General features: G+C 44.3%; 2 protein-coding genes across 26 annotated transcripts in view; both read left to right on the top strand.

Moving 5' to 3' along the window:
• The window catches only part of LOC117590376 (eye-specific diacylglycerol kinase), a 103,048-nt gene that overhangs the window by 82,550 nt on the left and 973 nt on the right, over positions 1–19,525 (top strand). For 3 of the 25 annotated variants that reach the window (XM_034282939.1, XM_034282940.1, XM_034282922.1), the window contains 13 exons: positions 12,197–12,344; positions 13,046–13,249; positions 13,301–13,454; positions 14,889–15,309; positions 15,729–15,909; positions 15,958–16,382; positions 16,465–16,758; positions 16,816–17,042; positions 17,131–17,352; positions 18,384–18,435; positions 18,802–18,855; positions 19,180–19,243; positions 19,365–19,522. In XM_034282939.1, coding sequence (XP_034138830.1) covers positions 12,197–12,344; positions 13,046–13,249; positions 13,301–13,454; positions 14,889–15,309; positions 15,729–15,909; positions 15,958–16,382; positions 16,465–16,758; positions 16,816–17,042; positions 17,131–17,352; positions 18,384–18,435; positions 18,802–18,855; positions 19,180–19,243; positions 19,365–19,522 — 2,604 coding nt within the window. Of the gene's footprint in view, positions 1–11,481; positions 12,009–12,193; positions 12,345–13,045; positions 13,250–13,300; positions 13,455–14,888; positions 15,310–15,728; positions 15,910–15,957; positions 16,383–16,464; positions 16,759–16,815; positions 17,043–17,130; positions 17,849–17,932; positions 18,127–18,383; positions 18,436–18,801; positions 18,856–19,179; positions 19,244–19,364; positions 19,523–19,525 lie in introns of those variants that run through there. The other 22 variants (XM_034282929.1, XM_034282920.1, XM_034282925.1 and 19 more) reach the window with 20 other exon arrangements.
• On the top strand, positions 7,282–8,804 carry LOC117590381 (nucleosome assembly protein 1-like 1-B). Its single transcript, XM_034282955.1, has 2 exons — positions 7,282–7,385; positions 7,448–8,804. The coding sequence occupies exon 2, from the start codon at positions 7,464–7,466 to the stop codon at positions 8,490–8,492; it is 1,029 nt and encodes a 342-aa protein (XP_034138846.1). The 5' UTR covers positions 7,282–7,385; positions 7,448–7,463; the 3' UTR covers positions 8,493–8,804.

Genomic DNA, 19,525 nt, shown 5'->3' on the forward strand with positions numbered 1-19,525 from the left:
TAAATCCCAGTCAGAAAAGAAGAAACTTAAACCGATGAGTGCTGCAGCATGACAATTTTGGCTCTTAGTTTATTTTTTATATGATCTTGGACCTAAATTGTAGAGAAGCTGGGGGGCTGGAAAATGTTTCTACGAAACTTTATAGCCTTTATAGCGCCGTAAAGCGATTCTTTTATGATTATTATAATCTATCAAATGTCTGACTAATTTTAAAAAGGGGCTTCAAATATTATAAACCTCACAGAAACATTATTATGCCTTAGCTATGCGTTCAGTGAAATTATCTATGAGCAAACCAAAATTACTTTTTAATGATAAGTATCTTAAGAACGCAAAAAATATTCTTCTGTAAACTAATCGAGATATTTGCATTCTGTTGCAGGTACGTAAACGATGGCTATTTCCATAAGTATTCCGTATAAAATATAATCATCACAAATGCACTCACAGGATAAGTACTGAAAACATAAATATTTAAATATGTTGTGGTTGTGAATGTGTGCGATTTCCTTTTTAATTTCCGATTCATGTTGACCCAATTGATGGGCCACTTGCTCGGATTGTCATACGCGTAATAGCCACTGTGGGACTCTCCATTAGAGCTGTCAATCCCTAGCCAATAGCCACTGAGCACATGTTCCCAAAGGACTCTCGAGGCCATCATAAAGTTGGATTTGTTGATTTACGATACTGAAGCGTGTAACATGTTATTTATTATCTTCGACTGTGTTCCTTAGTGAAACATTAACCACCTAATGCTATGTTTAATTTGTGTGCACTTTCTTTTCCGCTGGCCACACTCCCATTCCATTCACCCCCACTCCGACCTTTTGCTCAGCAAAATGTAAGAAAATTATAAAATCATTCAATCATGCGACGAAAGCCGGACACTGCAGTCATTCATCCACAGCACGGATGTGTCCTCCACACGGAGGAGTGTCTGTTTGTCTGTGCCCCCAAGGCATTTTGCGACTCGTTCATGCGTCTTGGGGGTCTTTCCTCCAGACATTCTTGTGGTTGCTGTCGAACAAGAAACAAAAAGTTAACCTACACTTTTATGACAATGGTGGAAATAATTTTATGAAAATTCACCCCCAAGGGGCAGTAAGAAAACTTTTACATGCATGAAATTAGCATACAGCACTCGGGGGAGCACGAAATTTGCTTTATTCCCTGATTGAGGTAACTGTTTGGCGCATGAATGGAGATTCAAATCAAAGATTCAAAGATATGTATTGATGGGCACTTTTGAGGTAATTTACAAAGAGTAAACAGAGCATTTGGTACCACAAGGGAATTCATTGATACGTAAATTAAGCTCTAGTTTTTTTTTAATTCCTGGAAAGTCCTGTGCAGAAGTATCTTTTTCTGAATAAAAGTACCCCATATGGAGGTTCGGATATAATAAGTAAAGGATGGAAGGCAGCCTATTTTATGACTTGATTCCTCTGCTGAAAAGGGAAATTGCCCACACAATTGCCACCTTACGTGAACATATGTATTCCTGTGATGACTCGCGGCTTCCAAAGTAAATACAAATCTGTTAAGCGAATGCTCAAATGGACTGTGGCAGATAGAACACTCAGCAGCTAGGAGGATGAGGGTATAGAAATCTTTCGCTTTCGGTCCACTCCAGTTGCACAGTTCCGCCTTCTGCTGACGCACGTGTGGCGCGCAGCAAAAAAGTAGCAATAGCAACCACAGCAACAGCAAAAACAATGGCACTCGGAGGCCTCCCTGCCACAATTAAGTTTAATGAAACATTTGTTCGCTTTTTGCGTGCCCTTTAAAGAAGGGTATGACGATTCTGACAAGATGCTTGCAAGGCTGAGAGATCTACCAGGTATACCGCTTTTTAGGGGGCCTTCTTTTTGGTCCAGCCAGGAGGCGTAATTCCACATCTTTCTTCATTTAATTCGCTTTAATTCAAACCGCTTGACTGTATCTTACTAAATCTGGAATACGCCAGGGTATTCAAAGTTTCGATAGGCTGCCCCACTTGTGGCCCGGCCACAACTACGTCAACAGCAGAGGGGCAACGTCTGAGTGTAGGGCTTGGAGGTGATGTTTGTGTGTGGGGGGTGCACGCAGATGTGGGATAGGCGTATGGAGGCGAAATTGAAATGCAAATTGAAAGGCACAAAGCGAGAATATGCCAGGCGAACAATCAAAGCGGGAGACAAAGCAGCGCACGGCGACCGTAGAAGCGACAACGACAACGTCAACGTCAGCGTCAACGGCAGCGCAAAGCAGAGAGGAAAATGTCACCAGCGGAGCAGTCAAATGAAAAGCAAACGCCGAAAAGCCACAAAAAGAGTGCCGCCCGGCAGGCAGGAGAACAAAGCATAGAGAGCAAAAATGGCTCTCAGTGCTGCTCAAAGAATAAAATAGTAAAAGAAGCTAAAACTATAGTTTTGTCTTCACGCAAGAGGGCGATATCCGCACTATGAGTTATTGTTGCAAAACAGCTACAAAAAAAGCTAAATGTTATGGAGTACTGCAACAAAAAACTTAATGTCAACTCTAGGAAAGAGTCACGCAAGAGTGGCAGATTGTAGACAGTACTAAGATTTATTGCTTTAACATGTCACCCGCTAATAACCGACATTTCCAGCTAAAAATAAAACCTAAGAGCATACCAGATTCTCATCACTGATCGCGAGAATACTCACCACACGTTGCCGCAGCCTCATTGAGGCGACAAGGGGTCGCTGGCTCTGCCGCTACCGCTGCTGCTACCGTTGGCGTTGTCGTTGACTTTGACTTCGCTCGAACGCCGTCGCCGGTGGGCTGCCCAGTCGCGTTGTGGGGTTGGATGCTGCCGCCAGCCAAAAAAGCCAACAAATTATCCAAAGGGGGAGAGGAATTGACAAAAAAAAACACTCAAGAAAAACAAGAAAGAAATAGCAATACAACAAAAAATAACGGAAAAACGCGCGCGCGAGTGCCTCTCAATCTAACCCGTTAACCGGCAGAACAGAGAAGTGAGTGTGTACAGCGAAGACAAACCCATAAGAATTAAAGTGGATAAGCATAAGGAAGAGTGTGGTCGAAAGCAGCCAACGAAAACCTGTGACCAAATAGCAACCAGTGAAAAAGTGTGACCTAAAGAAATACAAAATCAGGGTGTAGGTATTGAAGGTGACTCCCTGCAATCATCCTTCAAGAAGGATTTTAGACCCCTATACGGACACCAGAGAGAAAGAGTGCGAAAGTATTATTATTGTTCTTGCGTTCAAATCAAAACTTAAGTCAAAAAACGGGTCAATTAGACCCCCGAAAAAAAACACAAAAACAAAACCAACATCAATGGAAATTCCAATGGGTTTTAATTGAGACGAACGCGCCTGAGGCATGGGGGAAATTGTTAAAATTCAATTAATTTAATCAATGAACTTGAAACAGAAAACGAAAACGAAAACTTGAGCGGAAAACGAACAAAAGGAGAAGTACCAAAAACCAGCAGCAGCAAATTGAAAATACAATCTAAAAAAAAACGTGGGTCCAGGACGGGTGGAAACCGTCAAAGCCTTCAAATAGAGTTGAATGTTAGATGATGACGAGATCGTTGATAATTTACAGGGAATGATAAATGATTCGAGTACTTTTCTATAACTTCAGCCAATCATATTCATATTCATTCATATGTATTATATCCATGGCAATTTCTACAATATTGTGAACTTTAATTCATTGGAAAACCTGTGTCGTGTTTTAGTTTGCAGTATGAATAATTACTCAATCTATCTTATCTCTTTTATTTTATCTCATATCATTAAATATTTGATAAATCATTAGCACATTTGCTCCTAGAGATACCTCAGTGAGTCTTTTATGGGTTGTCTGATTATCAAAAATGAATAATAAAATACCACAATAATATCTCAATTATTGGTCTACAATTAAAATATCTTTTGAAAGCGCTTGTGCCAAGATCTCATTTTATTTTTAACAACTGATTTGTTGCCTACCAACGTGCAGACCTCTTTATATTTATGTTCATATTATAGCTGCTGAATCATGCATGATTTAATACTCCAACAAATCTTTCATACATAGTAACATAGAGAGCAGGGAAATTTAGACAATAAAATCCTCATGTTACGAGGCAGCCAAATGTTGTAATTGCTTTACTTCTGCTCAGCCTTTGTGTTGTTTCTGTTTTTCCCAATTCTGTAGATTCTTCTCTGGTTCTTCCCTCTACTCTGGCTCTTCCCGTTCCTATGCTTTAACTCTTTCCGTTTTAAATAGTTCTATTCCCCCCATCGTTTTCATGGCCTCTACGGCGGCATCTGAACCAAAAGGCTAACTGCCAGCCATGACATTTCAAGAATTTCGCACTCATTTATCGAAAAAGCAGGAAAAGGCAAGGGGAAAACTAGCCGCAGAAGGGAAAAGGCGAGATTGAGAGAGAGAGACACACACATAAAGAGAAGAAAGACGAAAGGTGGCAAACTACAAGAAGAAATGACAGGCGGAGGGAGGTGTGGGGAGGGAAAGGAAAGGAAAGGAAAGGCAGAAGTACGTCGCATTTCGTTTATTTGATTTGATTTATTGTCGATTTGTTGCTGTTGGGCTTTTGCTCTTTCTTTTGCTCGCTTGTTGTGGCAGCTGCTCCCCCAACCAACCAAAGAAAACAAAAAACAGCAACAACATCATCTAAAGAACATAGATAGAAGGGTGCCCAGGGGGCAGAGTCCGAGCCACGCCCACGAAATTGTTTGGCCACGTGAGAAATTCAGAAATATTTTGCATTTTGCAGGCAACATTTCAATTGCAATTTCTGTGTGACCAACAAATAATATCCAAGTAAATGTTAGACGCGAATCCAAAGGATTCTTGAAGAGCGATGCATGGATGGGTCCAGGTTCTGTGTTCAGGGAAACGAGACCAACACTCAAATATATCCGAGTCATTTTAAAAATAAATGCCCAAAATCACACACATGTTTTAGATTTGAAAAGTATGATGGCTCTGCCCCGCTCACTCTCACCCTCTCTCTGTCACTCCTGTTTGCTGTTTCTTATAATTAACTTAAGTATTTTTAGCAAACAAAAAATAACAACAACCGAGACAAATAGCAACAACCGAAATATGAACATGATGTCGTCTTCTCCTCGTTGTCGTTGTCTTAGTCGTTTGCTGCCGGACAAAGCAAACAAAGTATTTAAATTAAAAACGAAAATCTACATGGAAAGCAAAGGCAAACGGCCAAACGGCCAAACGGCTGAAATTGAATGAAAGACAAAATGCATGCGAAATTGTCTTCCGTCCAGAATTGAGAATGATTCCAGCCGGGTCTGACAGAAAGAAACTCTAACCCAAGTGCTCACTATCTACGATTACGAGTATTTTAATGTCACGCGCTTCTCCTACGACTGTTTGATGCTGTTTGGATGCTCTGTTTATCCGTTGGCCTAAATTCATTCATAAATTTTCGACCCAATTGTGCAATAGATTAGGGTGAGGCGGGTACCAACCCCAAACAAGCGAGATAAACAATATAAAATAAAGCCAAAAGATGGACCAGGAACCAGGTAGTCAGTGATAGTGTAGTACTGGGAAGACTCTATAGAGTCGAAGAGGTATACCTGCACGCACGTCTACATGGGTCTGTGCTGATAAGCTTTTGGATACCCAAAAAAACGCATGCAGATTCCAGAAAATTCTTGAGTTTGGGTACCTAGAAACTTATTTAAGCTCGAAATATTCTTTAGATATTTGGAATATAATCTAAATTAGCTGGTGGCATAATAATTTCTAATCATTTTATTTGTTATGAATAGTTATCAAAAAATTAATGATCCTCGTTATTTGGGGCCAAGTTCCTTAAACTTTCAAGTCCTCTTTCGATTCAATTTGTCTTTTATTTTACTAATTGTTGCCAAGAAGGCATAAATTGAAATGCCAGCGGGTACATCAATGGAGCACCAAGGAAGCATCAAGGTGGTGGCAGTCTGAAAAGTTTTCCGCCAGAGTTTTCTGTATTCTGTGTCTGCATCGCTTAATGCCAATTAAGAATATTAATTTCGTTTGCAGTCGTCTTGCCGAATCCACTTCTACCCTTTGGCAGGTGGACTGGACTGCCATTGTTAATATTCATTAGCTTAAAATCCTTTTCTCGTGTTGTTGTTGCCATTTTAAGTATTTATTTCCCCCAACCAGAACCAGAACCAGAGCCAGAGCCAGAGCCAGAGGACAATGTGCCACATTTTCAATTCAAACGAGAACGAAAAAGAGAATGAGAATAAGAGCGAGGACAATGCAGGATGTGCAGATAATTTTTCATTCTTTAACTCCCCCCTGGCTCAAATGGATTTCTCATTGGCTTAAATGTTCAAATGAATGGATGATACGAGTATATTTGTGCACAAAAACCATATCTATTTCCAGCTGCGAAAACGCTTCTTTTCCTGTGGGCGGTTATAAATAGAAGTTCGCTCTGTGACAGTTTGGTTCTTTGGAACCCCTTTCTTTGGTCTCAGGGTTACAGGTGATGGAACGAACCTCCACTTTCAAATAGTTGTATTTATTTATTTAACCATTTTGCTGTATATTTTTTTTTTTTTTATTATGCCAAAGTCAAAGGCGGGGACCAGAGACCAGAGAAACACGGAGACACCGAGGAAACCCGTGTAAAAATATACTTAAGAGGCTGTGTGGGGCGGCGGCTGATGCTGCTGCTGCTGTGCAAAGTGTCATTATTGAAAAAACGTAAAAATATTTCAAGGCTCTTATTGATTTTGTCAGAGACAGAGACAGAGACAGAGATGCCATCCCTGCCCCCGTGCCACCTTGCCATCCATGCACCTTCCTTCAAACTGAATCTGAATCTGAATCTCAATCGGTTGTAAAATGAGGCCGGCAGAAGGTGCGGGAGGCTGGCCCGCAGATTGGCGACAGCTTTTGCTTGTCAATAGCAAAGTGAGAGGGAAGATACATAGACCTCCATCTTCTATCCTCCCTTCTACTCCCTGCCTCTGGCCAGACCTTCTTCCACTCTTCAAAGGTGCCATCAAAATTAAACGCATTTGAATTTCGAATTTCAAATTTTCGCTTGCCACATTTTTGTTTCTGCATCTTCGGTCGCGCCATGAATCTGCCAGCCAAGCTGGTCAAATGACTTCGGTCCAACATTTCGATCTAGTAAGCCTTTTCGGTACAGAAATCTGGAATGCAAACATAGAAACCAAAATATGAAAATAGTTGGCGTTGAGCTCGTTAAATGTGCCACATTTTCCAGTCCAGCCGGATATTGCTCAGTTCTAAGTCTGAGTCCGAACGGGCAACATCTTTCCCAATAACAAAAAATAAAATTGAACAAATAGAAACAAATTCTCCACTCTACTAGAAACATAAATTTAGTTCAAAAAACAAAGTGTAACGTAAGTGACGAAATGAAATAGTGTTTCGGCAATTCGAAATATTAATTTGCACAATTCAAAAGACAAAAGACAAAAAGAATGCTACCAGCCATGTGGAGTCCCCGCGTGAATCTGCTGGCCGACGACCCGCACGACATGCTGTGCGATGACGAGAAGCATGCTATCGCGGCTTTGAAGCGGATCTATGTGAAGACCATCGAGCTGGACAGCAAGTTGCAGCGTGAGATGTATGATCTGGAGGAGAAGACGGAGGCAGAGCATAACGTCTTCTACGACCAACGCAAGAAGGTCCTTGATGGAATACGTCAGAGATACAAGGGCGGTGCACTTGCCAAGAATGTGTCGAACTTTTGGTTGCGTGTCCTGAAGGCTTCCTACCCTGAGACAATCTCCGAAATGGATTCCAATGTCCTCTGCCACATGAACGACATACGCAGCAAGCTCTATAGCCGGCCGCAGGTCAAGTTCGAGATCTATTTTCATTTTGAGCCGAACGTCTACTTCAGCAACAAGCATTTGACCAAGACATATTACCTGAATTGCACGGTGGACCCTGAGGAGCCCATGGCCTACAACGGCGATGAGATCTACAAAGCTCAAGGGTGCACCATCAACTGGAAGTCCGAGACCCTTAGAAACATGTACAAGGACTCCTTCTTCAAGTTCTTCAGCCCTCCCTCAATGCCCGAAGACACTGAAGATCCCACATTTAAGCAGATCAAGGAAATACTGGTGAACGATTTCCATTTCGGCATCTACCTGAAGGAGCGTGTCATACCAAAGGCCGTGTTCTTCTTCACGGGCGAGATTAAGCACAATCAAGGATCGTCGAGCGACACGGAAGGCAACGCCGAGGATGATGGGGACTCTAATGCGGTTGGGGATGGGGAAGGGAATGCGGATGCGGATGCGGATGCTGATGCGGCATTGTCAGATGAGGAGAATTCTTCTCCACTGGAAGAGGCATCGCCTAACCAGTCAGATTTCGATAATGAACTCGACGAAGAAAGCGATTCATCCGATGATGTGGACCTCTACAGGGACCCTGGCTTGCTGGAAACCATACAGGATTTCCAACGCCCGGGGAATGCCTTGGGTCGCCTTTAAGTTTCACTTCAAACAACACTTTAACACTACGAACTACACTAACTATTTCGATGAATGCGAACTATGGACTACATTACATGCATAGATGGTAAATGATTTCTAAACGACAAAACAAAACAACTTATTCCAGACCATCTATGCCAAAGCATTTATGCGTGTTTCAAAAATTGTTTCGCACGTGGCAACAACAATTGCTTCTCCACACACACACACACACGCACGCACACAATCAGCAAAAGGCAATTGTTTACCACGTGATTGGAACAGGTTTTGACACAGACAAACACAGCTTACTGAGGCTGTTACAATTAAATAAATCTTGGCATTGTAATTGTATTTATTTATGCAGCTTTTCCTTTGGTCCTTACCCCTGATTACATTTGCTCCGGGATTGACACATCAATTGATTTGCGGGACTGATTTGCACATCATTCGGCAGTCAAAATCAAAGTCATTCCAAGGGCAGGTATTTGATAAAACAAGTGCTGTGATGCAAGAACATTTATGGACAATTGACTACCACCATATCTTTGGGTTTTGTAACACGAACTCACCACAGAGGAAGTCGAAAGAAATACAATGCCACAGCCGGAGAGAGAGATTTCGTAATTGGCTTTTGGAAGTTGACAAAATGTTTGCATGTAATTAATTTTCACTGAAATTTTCGGACGATTTTCCTGCCTGTCAGCCACCAGCCACCAGCCACTAGCCACTAGCCACCAGCCACCCAGTCAGCAACCAAGAGAGTCGAATTTCGTGGTGGAGAAGAGGAATCCTTGTGCCTCGAAGCCAATGGCAAGGGCGCAGACGGACACTTGAGATGTAAGAGAATGGAAATGGATTTTCAATGATTTTCGCCAAGTTATTTGATCAACTATTAGGAAAAAGCCAAGAATCAGAGTCCCATCTCAGCAACTCCCACTCCATCTCCCACATTTCCAGGGCACCAAGACACTGACTGCAGTTGCAAAATTGATTTGCAATTCAATTTGCCAGGAGCTCTTTCCTGCCCCTCGTCTTTCAGTTTCTTTTGTGTTTTCGTGGGGGAATAAGTGCGGCCATTGAATAACACACACACACACACACACACACACACCACGCGCCAAACAGCACGAGACAAGAGACAGGAGGCAGGATACACAATGACAGGAGCCAAAAATTAAAATAAATTCCCCACACAGGCAAAATCTAGTCCCAGATTCGAGGTATCTAACAGGTGCAGCATCTTTGGATATTCATAATTGGTTACAACTTACATCACAATTTACAATAAAGCATTATGAAATCTTTACGTAGGCAAACTTGGCTGTAACTATCGACTGCTTAACCGACATCAAAGTGCACGTGATGTGCGAGGGCATGCAGCCAGCCCTCGTCCGGCAGTATGCACCAAAAATGATTATCAAAAAATGTAATCCTTTCAATTGCAATTCTTAGCATTATTTGAATTGATTCGTGCCTATTTGTATTATAGGGCAATGCTGTCCACTCGAGGGGGCTTTCAGTGTATGCAAAACGGTTAGTTGGTTTGAGAGCGTGGGTTTGCATGAGGGCATAGGTCGTCATGTCAATCTCAGTCACACACACACACACACACACACTGGAACACGCTACATTTAACCGAAAATCAAGCGTGGATGCCAAAAATGTTCTGTTTGACGCGTCAAAAACAGCGCACAAAACGCGCTCAAAGGCAGCACACACAGAGAAAAAAAATCAAGTCGCAGAAAGGCACGGAAAAACAGCAGGGAAAACCCCCACAAAACGCCCCCAAAGTGGGTGTTGGTTAGGTGTCCCGAAAACGTTGACAATTGACATGGAAAATCTGCAAGCCATTTCGAAAAGAAACCTGCAATTTTCCAGGCCAATAAAATGCGACGGTCCCTTGTCAAACTGTCCGCCCCGAACCCTTGGCACTGCTCCCCATACCCCTGGAGCCCTGAGCCTAGCTCCCCCTACCCCTTCCAGCCACCCAAAAGAATCAGATGGACTAACATTATGGTGCACGTAGTCCGGTTGGTGGTCCGGGTCGCTGCTCTCCTCTTACCTTGAAAAAACCAGAGAAAAAAAATAACAACAACAGAAACAAAAAACCGAGTCACATTTTTCCCGTGTATTTTCATCTGATAAGAATTTAATTACAATGCATATAAACAAAATGTATACAAATGTTATTAAGCCTCACACGCATGGGCGACCCCAGTTCCTCTGGACACTGGTGGTGTTGTATTCCAGTGGGGGGAGTGCGGGAGAATGGAGGTGCCTTGATATCCAAATAATACACCTATGAATGGAAAACCGCTATGGGGAATTTTGTACACCCTAATGGGAAAGGGTTAACAAAGAAATCCATTTTTCCGTGTCGGGAAAAAAGGAATTCAAATTCATTGCATATACTTATCTAAATTTTCTCGTGAAATAAGATTGAAAATATGAAAACAGAACCGAAAGAACATAAGTATTGAGCAGAACAGTTTTAGCCTTTCGTATCACTCTTTCTCTCTCTCGTCTAACAATAAATGCTAATCAAAATCATAATTTAGTTGAATAAAGTGTATCTGAATGCGGGAAGAACCAATGAACCGGAAGGGAGTGAAATTGTATAAAAGGTGTATAATAACAAGGCAAAAGCAAAACAAAATCTCCGGTCGGAATCTTTATGCGCCATAATGACAGCCGCAGAGACACGGACCGTGGAATCACCATCAGCAAAAGCGGCAGCGAAATTAACTGCGAAATCAGCCAACGAATCGCAGTCACAAAACCCTTGAAAAACGGTATTGAAATCGCATTCAAGAGTGATTCGGCAGCAGCAGCGGAGGAGCAGCGATAAAACAGAGAGACAGAAAAATTACAGCAAACGAGAGGGGAGTGGAGTGTGTAATGAAGTGAAGTCAAATGTAAAGCGTTTGCCAAAAGAGCGCACACACACACACACAAGAAGAAGAAGGAGAAGAGAAGTAGGCAGAAGAGTGCCATGTTCATATCTTATTTGAACTGCGACAGCCCCAACGCCAACGCAAGCGCCAGCAGCAACTGTAACTGCAGCAGCACCAACACCAGCAGCAGTCCATCAGCAGAGCAGGGGGTGTGGGGAATGGAGCGGCTACTGCATGCAGTGCGTGAGGAATTCCAAACGGAAGACGAAAACGAGGAGGGACAGGAAAAAGGTGATGCTAAGAACAGCGACTGTGAGAGCAGCAGCACCTCAGCAGCTGGAGAATCTACCGACAGCAGCCAGCCTCTGTCTCAGTCGCTGCCACTGCCGCAGTCACAGCTGCTGCAGCAGCAGAAGGCAGCACGGCGTAAGCTGCAGCGCAGTGACAGCTTTGAAACGGTAACGGGCATGCCCATGCTTGCATGGACGGAGACAGCTGCTGGTGCAGGAGGGATAACAGGTACTGGTACAGTGGGGGGTACAATACGTCGCTTTCGGCGCTCCTCCATTGGAATGCAACGAAAGTCGGCATTTCGCCAAAGGAAGCTCGACTCCCTGGGGGCGTATCGACGCAAGAGGTGAGATGCTGCCATTTTCGGTGCTTACCGATTGCAAAACAAAATCACACAATCACATCCAAAGACTAACGGAAGCAAAAACTCACACTGCTCGTATGCTAACTCATATGCGCTAACCCTTTAATTTCCTTTATCAGTGCCATCAAATGTTAATCCATATTTTGTTTGTTTTTGTATCTTTCAAGCAGGCGTACCGCTACAGGAAGCAGTGCCCGTAGGCCCATACGCATTGTACCCGATTGGACAGAGAATGCGATTAATGGCGAGCACTACTGGAAGACCTCGTCGGCTTCTGGCGATCTCTGTTGCCTCAACGAGGAGTGCATTGTAAGTGCGGTACGAATCACCTCTCGCTCGCTCTCCTTTTCAGCAAACACGGGATAAGTGGTATACGCTCCTTCCTTTTTTGCCCCTCAATTCAATTAGGGGGAGAGATTAAAGTACGTACATGTGTGCGTAATTTATTTATTGCGTGCCTGTCTAACATTCATGCAAATATCTGGAAAGCCCCCATGGAAAGGCTTTCGTTCCGTTTACGGTTTACGATTTTTCCCATTTCCAGTAGGAGGCGTGACATCAGCCCGCATGTCCTGGCCAGAGGACAGGAGCCGCCAAAATGTAACAAAAATGTATCTACTTTATCTTGGGGAACATTGTCAGGCTAGCAGTAGGATTGAGAGCCCTCTGTCTTATCTGAATCTAACATTCACCCTGTCTGTCTGTCTGTCTGTCTGTCTGGGTTATATTTATTCAAGTTTAGACATTGCCAAAAACAACATGCATACAAATATACACAGGCGTGGTAGGTTGAGTATTAGGTGTGGAAAAAGTGATGCCAGCTTAAAATTCGATTCGATTCTACAAAGATGTTTGGTGGGAAGAGCTCTAAACGAAACAAAAATGACTTAGAACCAACCTTAAACCAGAAATGGAAACAATCCTAAAATTTTTAGGTTTTTTTTATCTCTTGGAAGAACACAAAGTCCCCATCGTCAGTGTATTAAGGATAAAGACTCAAGTTTTGTGGCCATTTTCAGAAGAGCGGCCAACGTTTGAAGTGCTCCGCCTGTCAGCTGGTGGCCCACCTCAATTGCATACCGTATGTGAACGAGAAGCCGACGCTGCTGTGCAAGCCGACGTACCGGGATGTGGGCATCAGGCAGTACCGGGAGCAGACGACCACCCACCATCATTGGGTGCACCGCAAGATGGAGAAGGGGAAGTGCAAGCAGTGTGGCAAGGTTGGTATTCCCGCCTTTTAGTAGAGTTGCTCCCCTAACTATTCAAATTAGAATATTATGTTTGAATCCATACCGCAGGCGGTTCAGAGCAAGCTATTTGGCTCGAAAGAAATTGTAGCTTTGTCCTGTGCCTGGTGCCATGAGATCTATCACAACAAGGACACGTGCTTCAATCAGGAGAAAATTGGCGAAGAGTGTCGTCTCGGTAAGTTTATCTGTATCTGTATCTGTATCTGTATCCCTGTATTGCTATATTACCTTTTCCTCTCATGCTTTTTCGTGCTTCTTCGTGCTTCGTGCTTCGTGCTCCATAATATATCGAGAACGACCTCCTGCCCATTGTCCTTTGATTAATTACGTGACGTGCATGCAAATAAATTGCGGTCCGTTAACTTAATTAAAATGTGTGCATTAAAACCGAATGCCTAGCCGCACAAAAAATAACTCCGACTCCCAACTGGAACGTAACCCTTTTTGGGCCTTTATCCAGCCATTGCAAATCCCTGTATGTGTCCTTTTGTCTGCCTTTCAGTTCGAGCTCAGTTTATGGACCCAAATGATAATAAATTGTGGCCTTTATTCATTTCTCCAGCAGTTTGTTGGACTTGGATTGATGGATTTCGTTGGACTTTCCATCAACTATTTAAACCTCAACTCAAAAGAACCATCTAAAAAGTGTATCTTAATTGCTGGACAATTGTATCCGTTGTTGCTCTTTAATTCTCTTGGATTCTTGCGCTTTTTTTCTTATATGGCTTTGTTTTTGTTTCATAATGTCATCGTTCAGGAATTCTAAAATAAGAAAACACACTTCAAACTGCAAGTAATTGTTCTCTTGTGTATTTTCGATACCAGCACGAGGTGCTGGGTAATTTCTCAACCTCAACTTCATTCTGTCAAATGTGGGTTAAACCGTTTGCTTGTTTAAGTTTCGCCTTTACCTTTGGTTTAGTATCAGGGCGGGGCAGGGCAGCTGAGCTTAACCTCGTTTTAGAGCCACTGCCACAACTTGTCAAAGAAAGAAGGCTACTCCGGCCAGGAGCCCAGACTTTATTTAAGTTAAAGTCGAGTTAAAGACTGGAGTCCTCTCGAGGCTTTTACCTTGAAATACTCGCACGTGCCACCACCATAAAGTGTCTCAATGAGCATCTTGTTAACACACTCTCCGTGTGGCAGCCCATCCTCCCATTACGCACGCTTCCCCCTAGACCATAGACCCTGCCACTGCCACTGCCAGTGCCACTGCCCCATGAAGTGGAGCCAAGACAACGCACAAAAAGAGAAAGAAATAATAAAAAAAGAAAACAATTACGCCGGAGAGTGGGTTGCCACTGCCATTGCTGCTGCTATGTGGGGCCTGTATGCCCCACTGGCCACTGGCCACTGGCCACTGGCCACTGGCCACTGGCTGTGGCATTCATAATTGCTCTTTGGCATGTCGCTTATGCTGGGGCTTACCATCGCTGCTATTGCTATTGCTACTGCTGCTGTCTCTTGCAAGGGGATGGCAAAGGAAAATTGAATTTAGTTGCTTGGCAATCCTCAAGCACTTTCCACTCAATTAGCCCGGCCAGGGCCTACACCCCAAACGAACATCTATCCATCTCTTCTTACACTCTCTTTCTGTTTCGTCCTGCAGGCAACTATGCACCGATTATTGTGCCGCCATCGTGGATTGTCAAGCTGCCGAACAAGGGCAACTTCAAGTCATCCATTCGGGTGAGCAATAAGAACAGTGCCACCGGCTCCTCCGCTGCTGGAGCCACTGCAGGAGGCGCACCCGGTGGTCCTGGTGGACCTGGCGGACCCGGCGGCCCTGGTGGCTTTGGTGGCAAGGGCAAGAAGCAGACTACGCGCCGGCAGAGGGGCAAGGACGAGAAGAAGGGAGAACCGCGCGCATTCATCGTGAAGCCCATTCCATCGCCGGAGGTAATACCGGTCATTGTCTTTATTAATCCCAAGTCCGGTGGCAATCAGGGCGTCAAGCTACTCGGCAAGTTCCAGCATCTCCTCAATCCACGCCAGGTGTTCGATCTGACCCAGGGTGGTCCCAAAATGGGGTAAGTAGCTGTTGGGGATTTTGACGAAAGGCAGCAAATTCTTCCATCACAAGCAACTTTATTCAGGGGAATGAAGGAAAAAGATGCCTTTAAGAGCGGAACTTTGTTTGGAAAGAGATTTATCAGATGCAAATTGAAATGCTCTAATAAAACTTAACACAATTATTAAGCTAGCTTCAATTGAAGGCAATGTCTCTAAGGAGTATCCTATCCTAGGTCGATAGATTTTGCCTCATTCTAAACACACCTAAACACATTGTAGAAGTTCGACTATAGATTGTATTGCTATAGCTATAGTCTTTCATTCGCCAAAAATCTGTATCTAATTGTGTCATTTTTGCATCTCTCATTCCTCCCCCGCACCGCTTACCGCTTACCGCCCACCGCCCACCGCCCACCGCCCATGGCCGCCCATTAAGTCTGGAAATGTTTCGCAAGGCACCGAATCTTCGGGTTTTGGCCTGTGGCGGCGATGGCACCGTCGGCTGGGTGTTGTCCGTCCTCGATCAGATCCATCCACCATTGTCACCGTGCCCGGCCGTCGGTGTGCTGCCGTTGGGGACGGGCAACGATCTCGCACGCGCTCTTGGATGGGGCGGGGTAAGCACTATACGCCCAGTGATACCCTCGATTGCACTGTCCTTATAGTATTTCTCCTGTCAGGGCTACACGGACGAACCGGTGGGCAAAATCCTGCGCGAGATCGGCATGTCGCAGTGCGTCCTCATGGATCGCTGGCGCGTCAAGGTCTCGCCCAACGATGACGTCTGCGACGATCACATGGACCGCAGCAAGGCGAACGTGCCCCTGAACGTGATCAACAACTACTTCTCGTTCGGTGTGGATGCCCACATCGCTCTGGAGTTTCACGAGGCACGCGAGGCCCATCCGGAGCGGTTCAACTCGCGACTCCGCAACAAGATGTACTACGGCCAGATGGGCGGCAAGGATCTGATCCTGCGCCAGTACCGCAACCTCTCCCAGTGGGTGACCCTCGAGTGCGATGGCAACGACTTCACCAGCAAGCTGCGCGATGCCGGCTGCCATGCCGTGCTCTTCCTGAACATACCCAGGTGCGAAAGCGGAATGATCCTATAGATTGCATGTGGCTTCAGACTCTAAGTCTTGATCTTAACACTTTTCACCTTTCCGCAGCTATGGCGGCGGCACACATCCCTGGAACGATTCGTTTGGGGCGACGAAGCCCACCATCGACGACGGCCTGATGGAGGTGGTGGGTCTGACCACCTACCAGCTGCCGATGCTGCAGGCGGGCATGCACGGCACCTGCATTTGCCAGTGCCGGCAGGCGCGAATTATCACAAAGCGCACCATACCGATGCAGGTGGATGGTGAGGCGTGTCGGGTGAAGCCGTCGATCATTGAGATCGAGCTGTTGAATAAGGCGTTGATGCTGACCAAGTGCAAGAATGGACGTGGCGATGTCCAGTGAGTGATATCCAACGGACGCGGCCTGTCCACCACTAAACCCTTCTCTAATCACAGAGTAAATCCCCTGGAGAAGCTTCAATTGAATATACTGCGCATTACGATGCAGCAGTATGAGCAATACCACTACCAAAGGGAGATGCTCAGTAAGCTGGCGAACAAGCTTGGCCAGATCGAGATCGACTCACAATGCGATCTGGATCATGTCCGAAATATGCTCAATGCCAAATTCGAAGAGTCCATCACCTATCCGAAGGTATCGCAGGACTGGTGTTTCGTAGACGGTAAGTAATCTGCCACTTTGCTCTATCCATGTACAAAAAATGTCTACAAGTTCTGTCTCTCTATCTCTTTATACTTTCTCATTGAAAGCCTGCACTGCAGAGCACTACTTCCGCATCGACAGGGCGCAGGAACACTTACACTACATCTGTGACATCGCCATTGACGACTTACTTATATTGGATCACGAGCTCGCCACCATGCCCCAAACACCCGATCAGGAACGCTCATTTGCCGCATTCTCGCAGCGTCAGGCGCAGACGGAGCGCAGACAGATGGATCAGGCCCAGGGCCATGCACCAGGCAGCACCGGTAGGCTTCTTCTGTTATCTGCCTGCTGGCCACCAAAGCAAAAGCCACAACAGGCACAGCAACCAGCCAGCAGTGTTGATGAGCTGCCGCTGCAAGAGCGGCTGGAGCTCTACCAGCGTGAGGTGGCCGCTCAGCTGCCGTTTATTGATAGACGCATGTTCTGCCACCTACATTTTCGCAAGAAGCGCTTCCAGCTTTGAGCATAAGGAGAGAGGGGATCTGGCTATCTGTCTCTCACTTTCCCCACTCACCCACTCTCCCACTCACCCACTTCCCACATCCCGTTCTCCTGTTACTGTTTATCTTTCTGTTGATTTTATCGTTTATCGCGAAAGTTGTGTTTGTTGCACGTCTAACCACTAACCAAAATGGGAAGACAGCAAACACTCAAATATCCAAACCCACACACACACACACACACACTCTAGATATCTTAAGATATTTCAATACGTATTTGAGGAACCCGAATACAGCTTAGTCCTTGCCACAATAGCATGTAAGTAGAGCATTAAATACGTAGAACTCTGTTGAACAATCGAACACTTACGATATGGTATATAATCCCGGCTTACATTAACAGTTAACCGTAGCAAGGACCAAACCGTATTCCGGTATCCACCGCACACCACACCACAACACCTTCGATGTACATATGTACCTCCGATAAATGTATCGATGTACCCTTCTTCGATCAAGATATCCCCAAATATCCATAAACTAGACACTAGACACCACCACACACAAAGAACCCCCAGGGTAGGTTATGCATACGTAGTGGATATACCGATATCCGATTGAACTCTATGTATTTAATTAACTTGTTGATATCGATACACGTTCGATATGTGTGTTAATCGATTAACACTTTGAATTAGTTATCGTTGAAACTTTTTCTCGTATTTTTTGTATTTTTTGAATTGATGATTTCATTTGTCGCCTAACTGTACTAACAATTTCTAAAACTCTTTTCATCGATATTAACATCGATACATCGACCTGTATCGATAATACCTACAAAATTCCACTCAAAGACGAGGACTTACAAATTGGCTCCAAGCCCATCAAAGTGATGAAGTGGAAGAGGTAAAAACGAAGCATTGCAGTCCCTCAACAATTGCTCCATCGATTCAGCATTTCGATAAGCCACTGTATTAACCCATTACGCTGATGCCAGCAATCATTGATGCCAAAACGAGCGAGATGGCACCACCAAAAAACAAGCAACGACAACGAAGCAAATTCAAATTCAAATTCAAATCAAATCAAATCAAATCGATTCAACCCATCCGCTATCTCTATCCAATTGGCATTATTCACTGAGTTGCCATCTCGCTTCCGCTCCCTTCATTCCCGTCGGCTGCCTTACTCCAACTTTGTGTCTTACATTTTTAGTTTGCTTGTTGTTGTTATTTAATTAACAAGTTTCCATGAATTAATTCGTGCATGCAGCAACAAAGATCGCTTGTTCAGTTTCAACGAAGATGTTTTTGGTTACGGATTCAGGTACTCTCCTGTTTATCTAGTCCAATTCATTTATCTCTATTCTTTAATTTTTGTTCTTATGTGTCTTCTTTTACCTAAATGTCTGTCTTGTGCGGCCTTCTACTGTGTACTACATATGTATATCCATTATATCATGACGATAAATGATATTTGTGCATCAACAAATCGATTCAATGCGAATTTCAAATCAAAACAAAACTGATGCTTGCATTTTCTCTCTCTCTCTCTCTCTCTCTCTCTCTCTCTCTCTTTATCCACTCTTTTATGCACACACAAAATACCACTCCCATATCATGAATATATATATTTATGAATGAATAACAGCCCTATACTGGAACAAACTTCCGATGCCATACTACTAGCAGCCCAAAGCGGTGATCTCAATATGGTAGACTAACTATATTTATTGTGCATATGTCTTGCCCCACAATTCTGTCCTGTCCTGTCCTGTCCTGTCAATTTTATTTGAGTCGCTTACTCACTCTCCCACGGATTGGTTATCCTTGCAGTTACGTGCACTACATGAACAAGGATACTCATTGCAGTCAGTGAATAAGAATGGAGAGACGGCCCTGCACTTTGCTTGCAAATACAACCATAAGGACATTGTGAAATATATCATCTCATGCGCCACAAAACGCGTCATCAATATGCCCGACAAGGACCAGTA

The sequence above is a fragment of the Drosophila guanche genome, unplaced genomic scaffold, assembly GCF_900245975.1.
Source record: "Drosophila guanche unplaced genomic scaffold, DGUA_6, whole genome shotgun sequence".
NCBI classification, from domain to species: domain Eukaryota; kingdom Metazoa; phylum Arthropoda; class Insecta; order Diptera; family Drosophilidae; genus Drosophila; species Drosophila guanche.

What these genes read in the sequence shown, in the direction of transcription:
- LOC117590381 (XM_034282955.1), top strand. Translation starts at nt 7,464, where the DNA reads ATGCTACCAGCCATGTGGAGTCCCCGCGTGAATCTGCTGGCCGACGAC.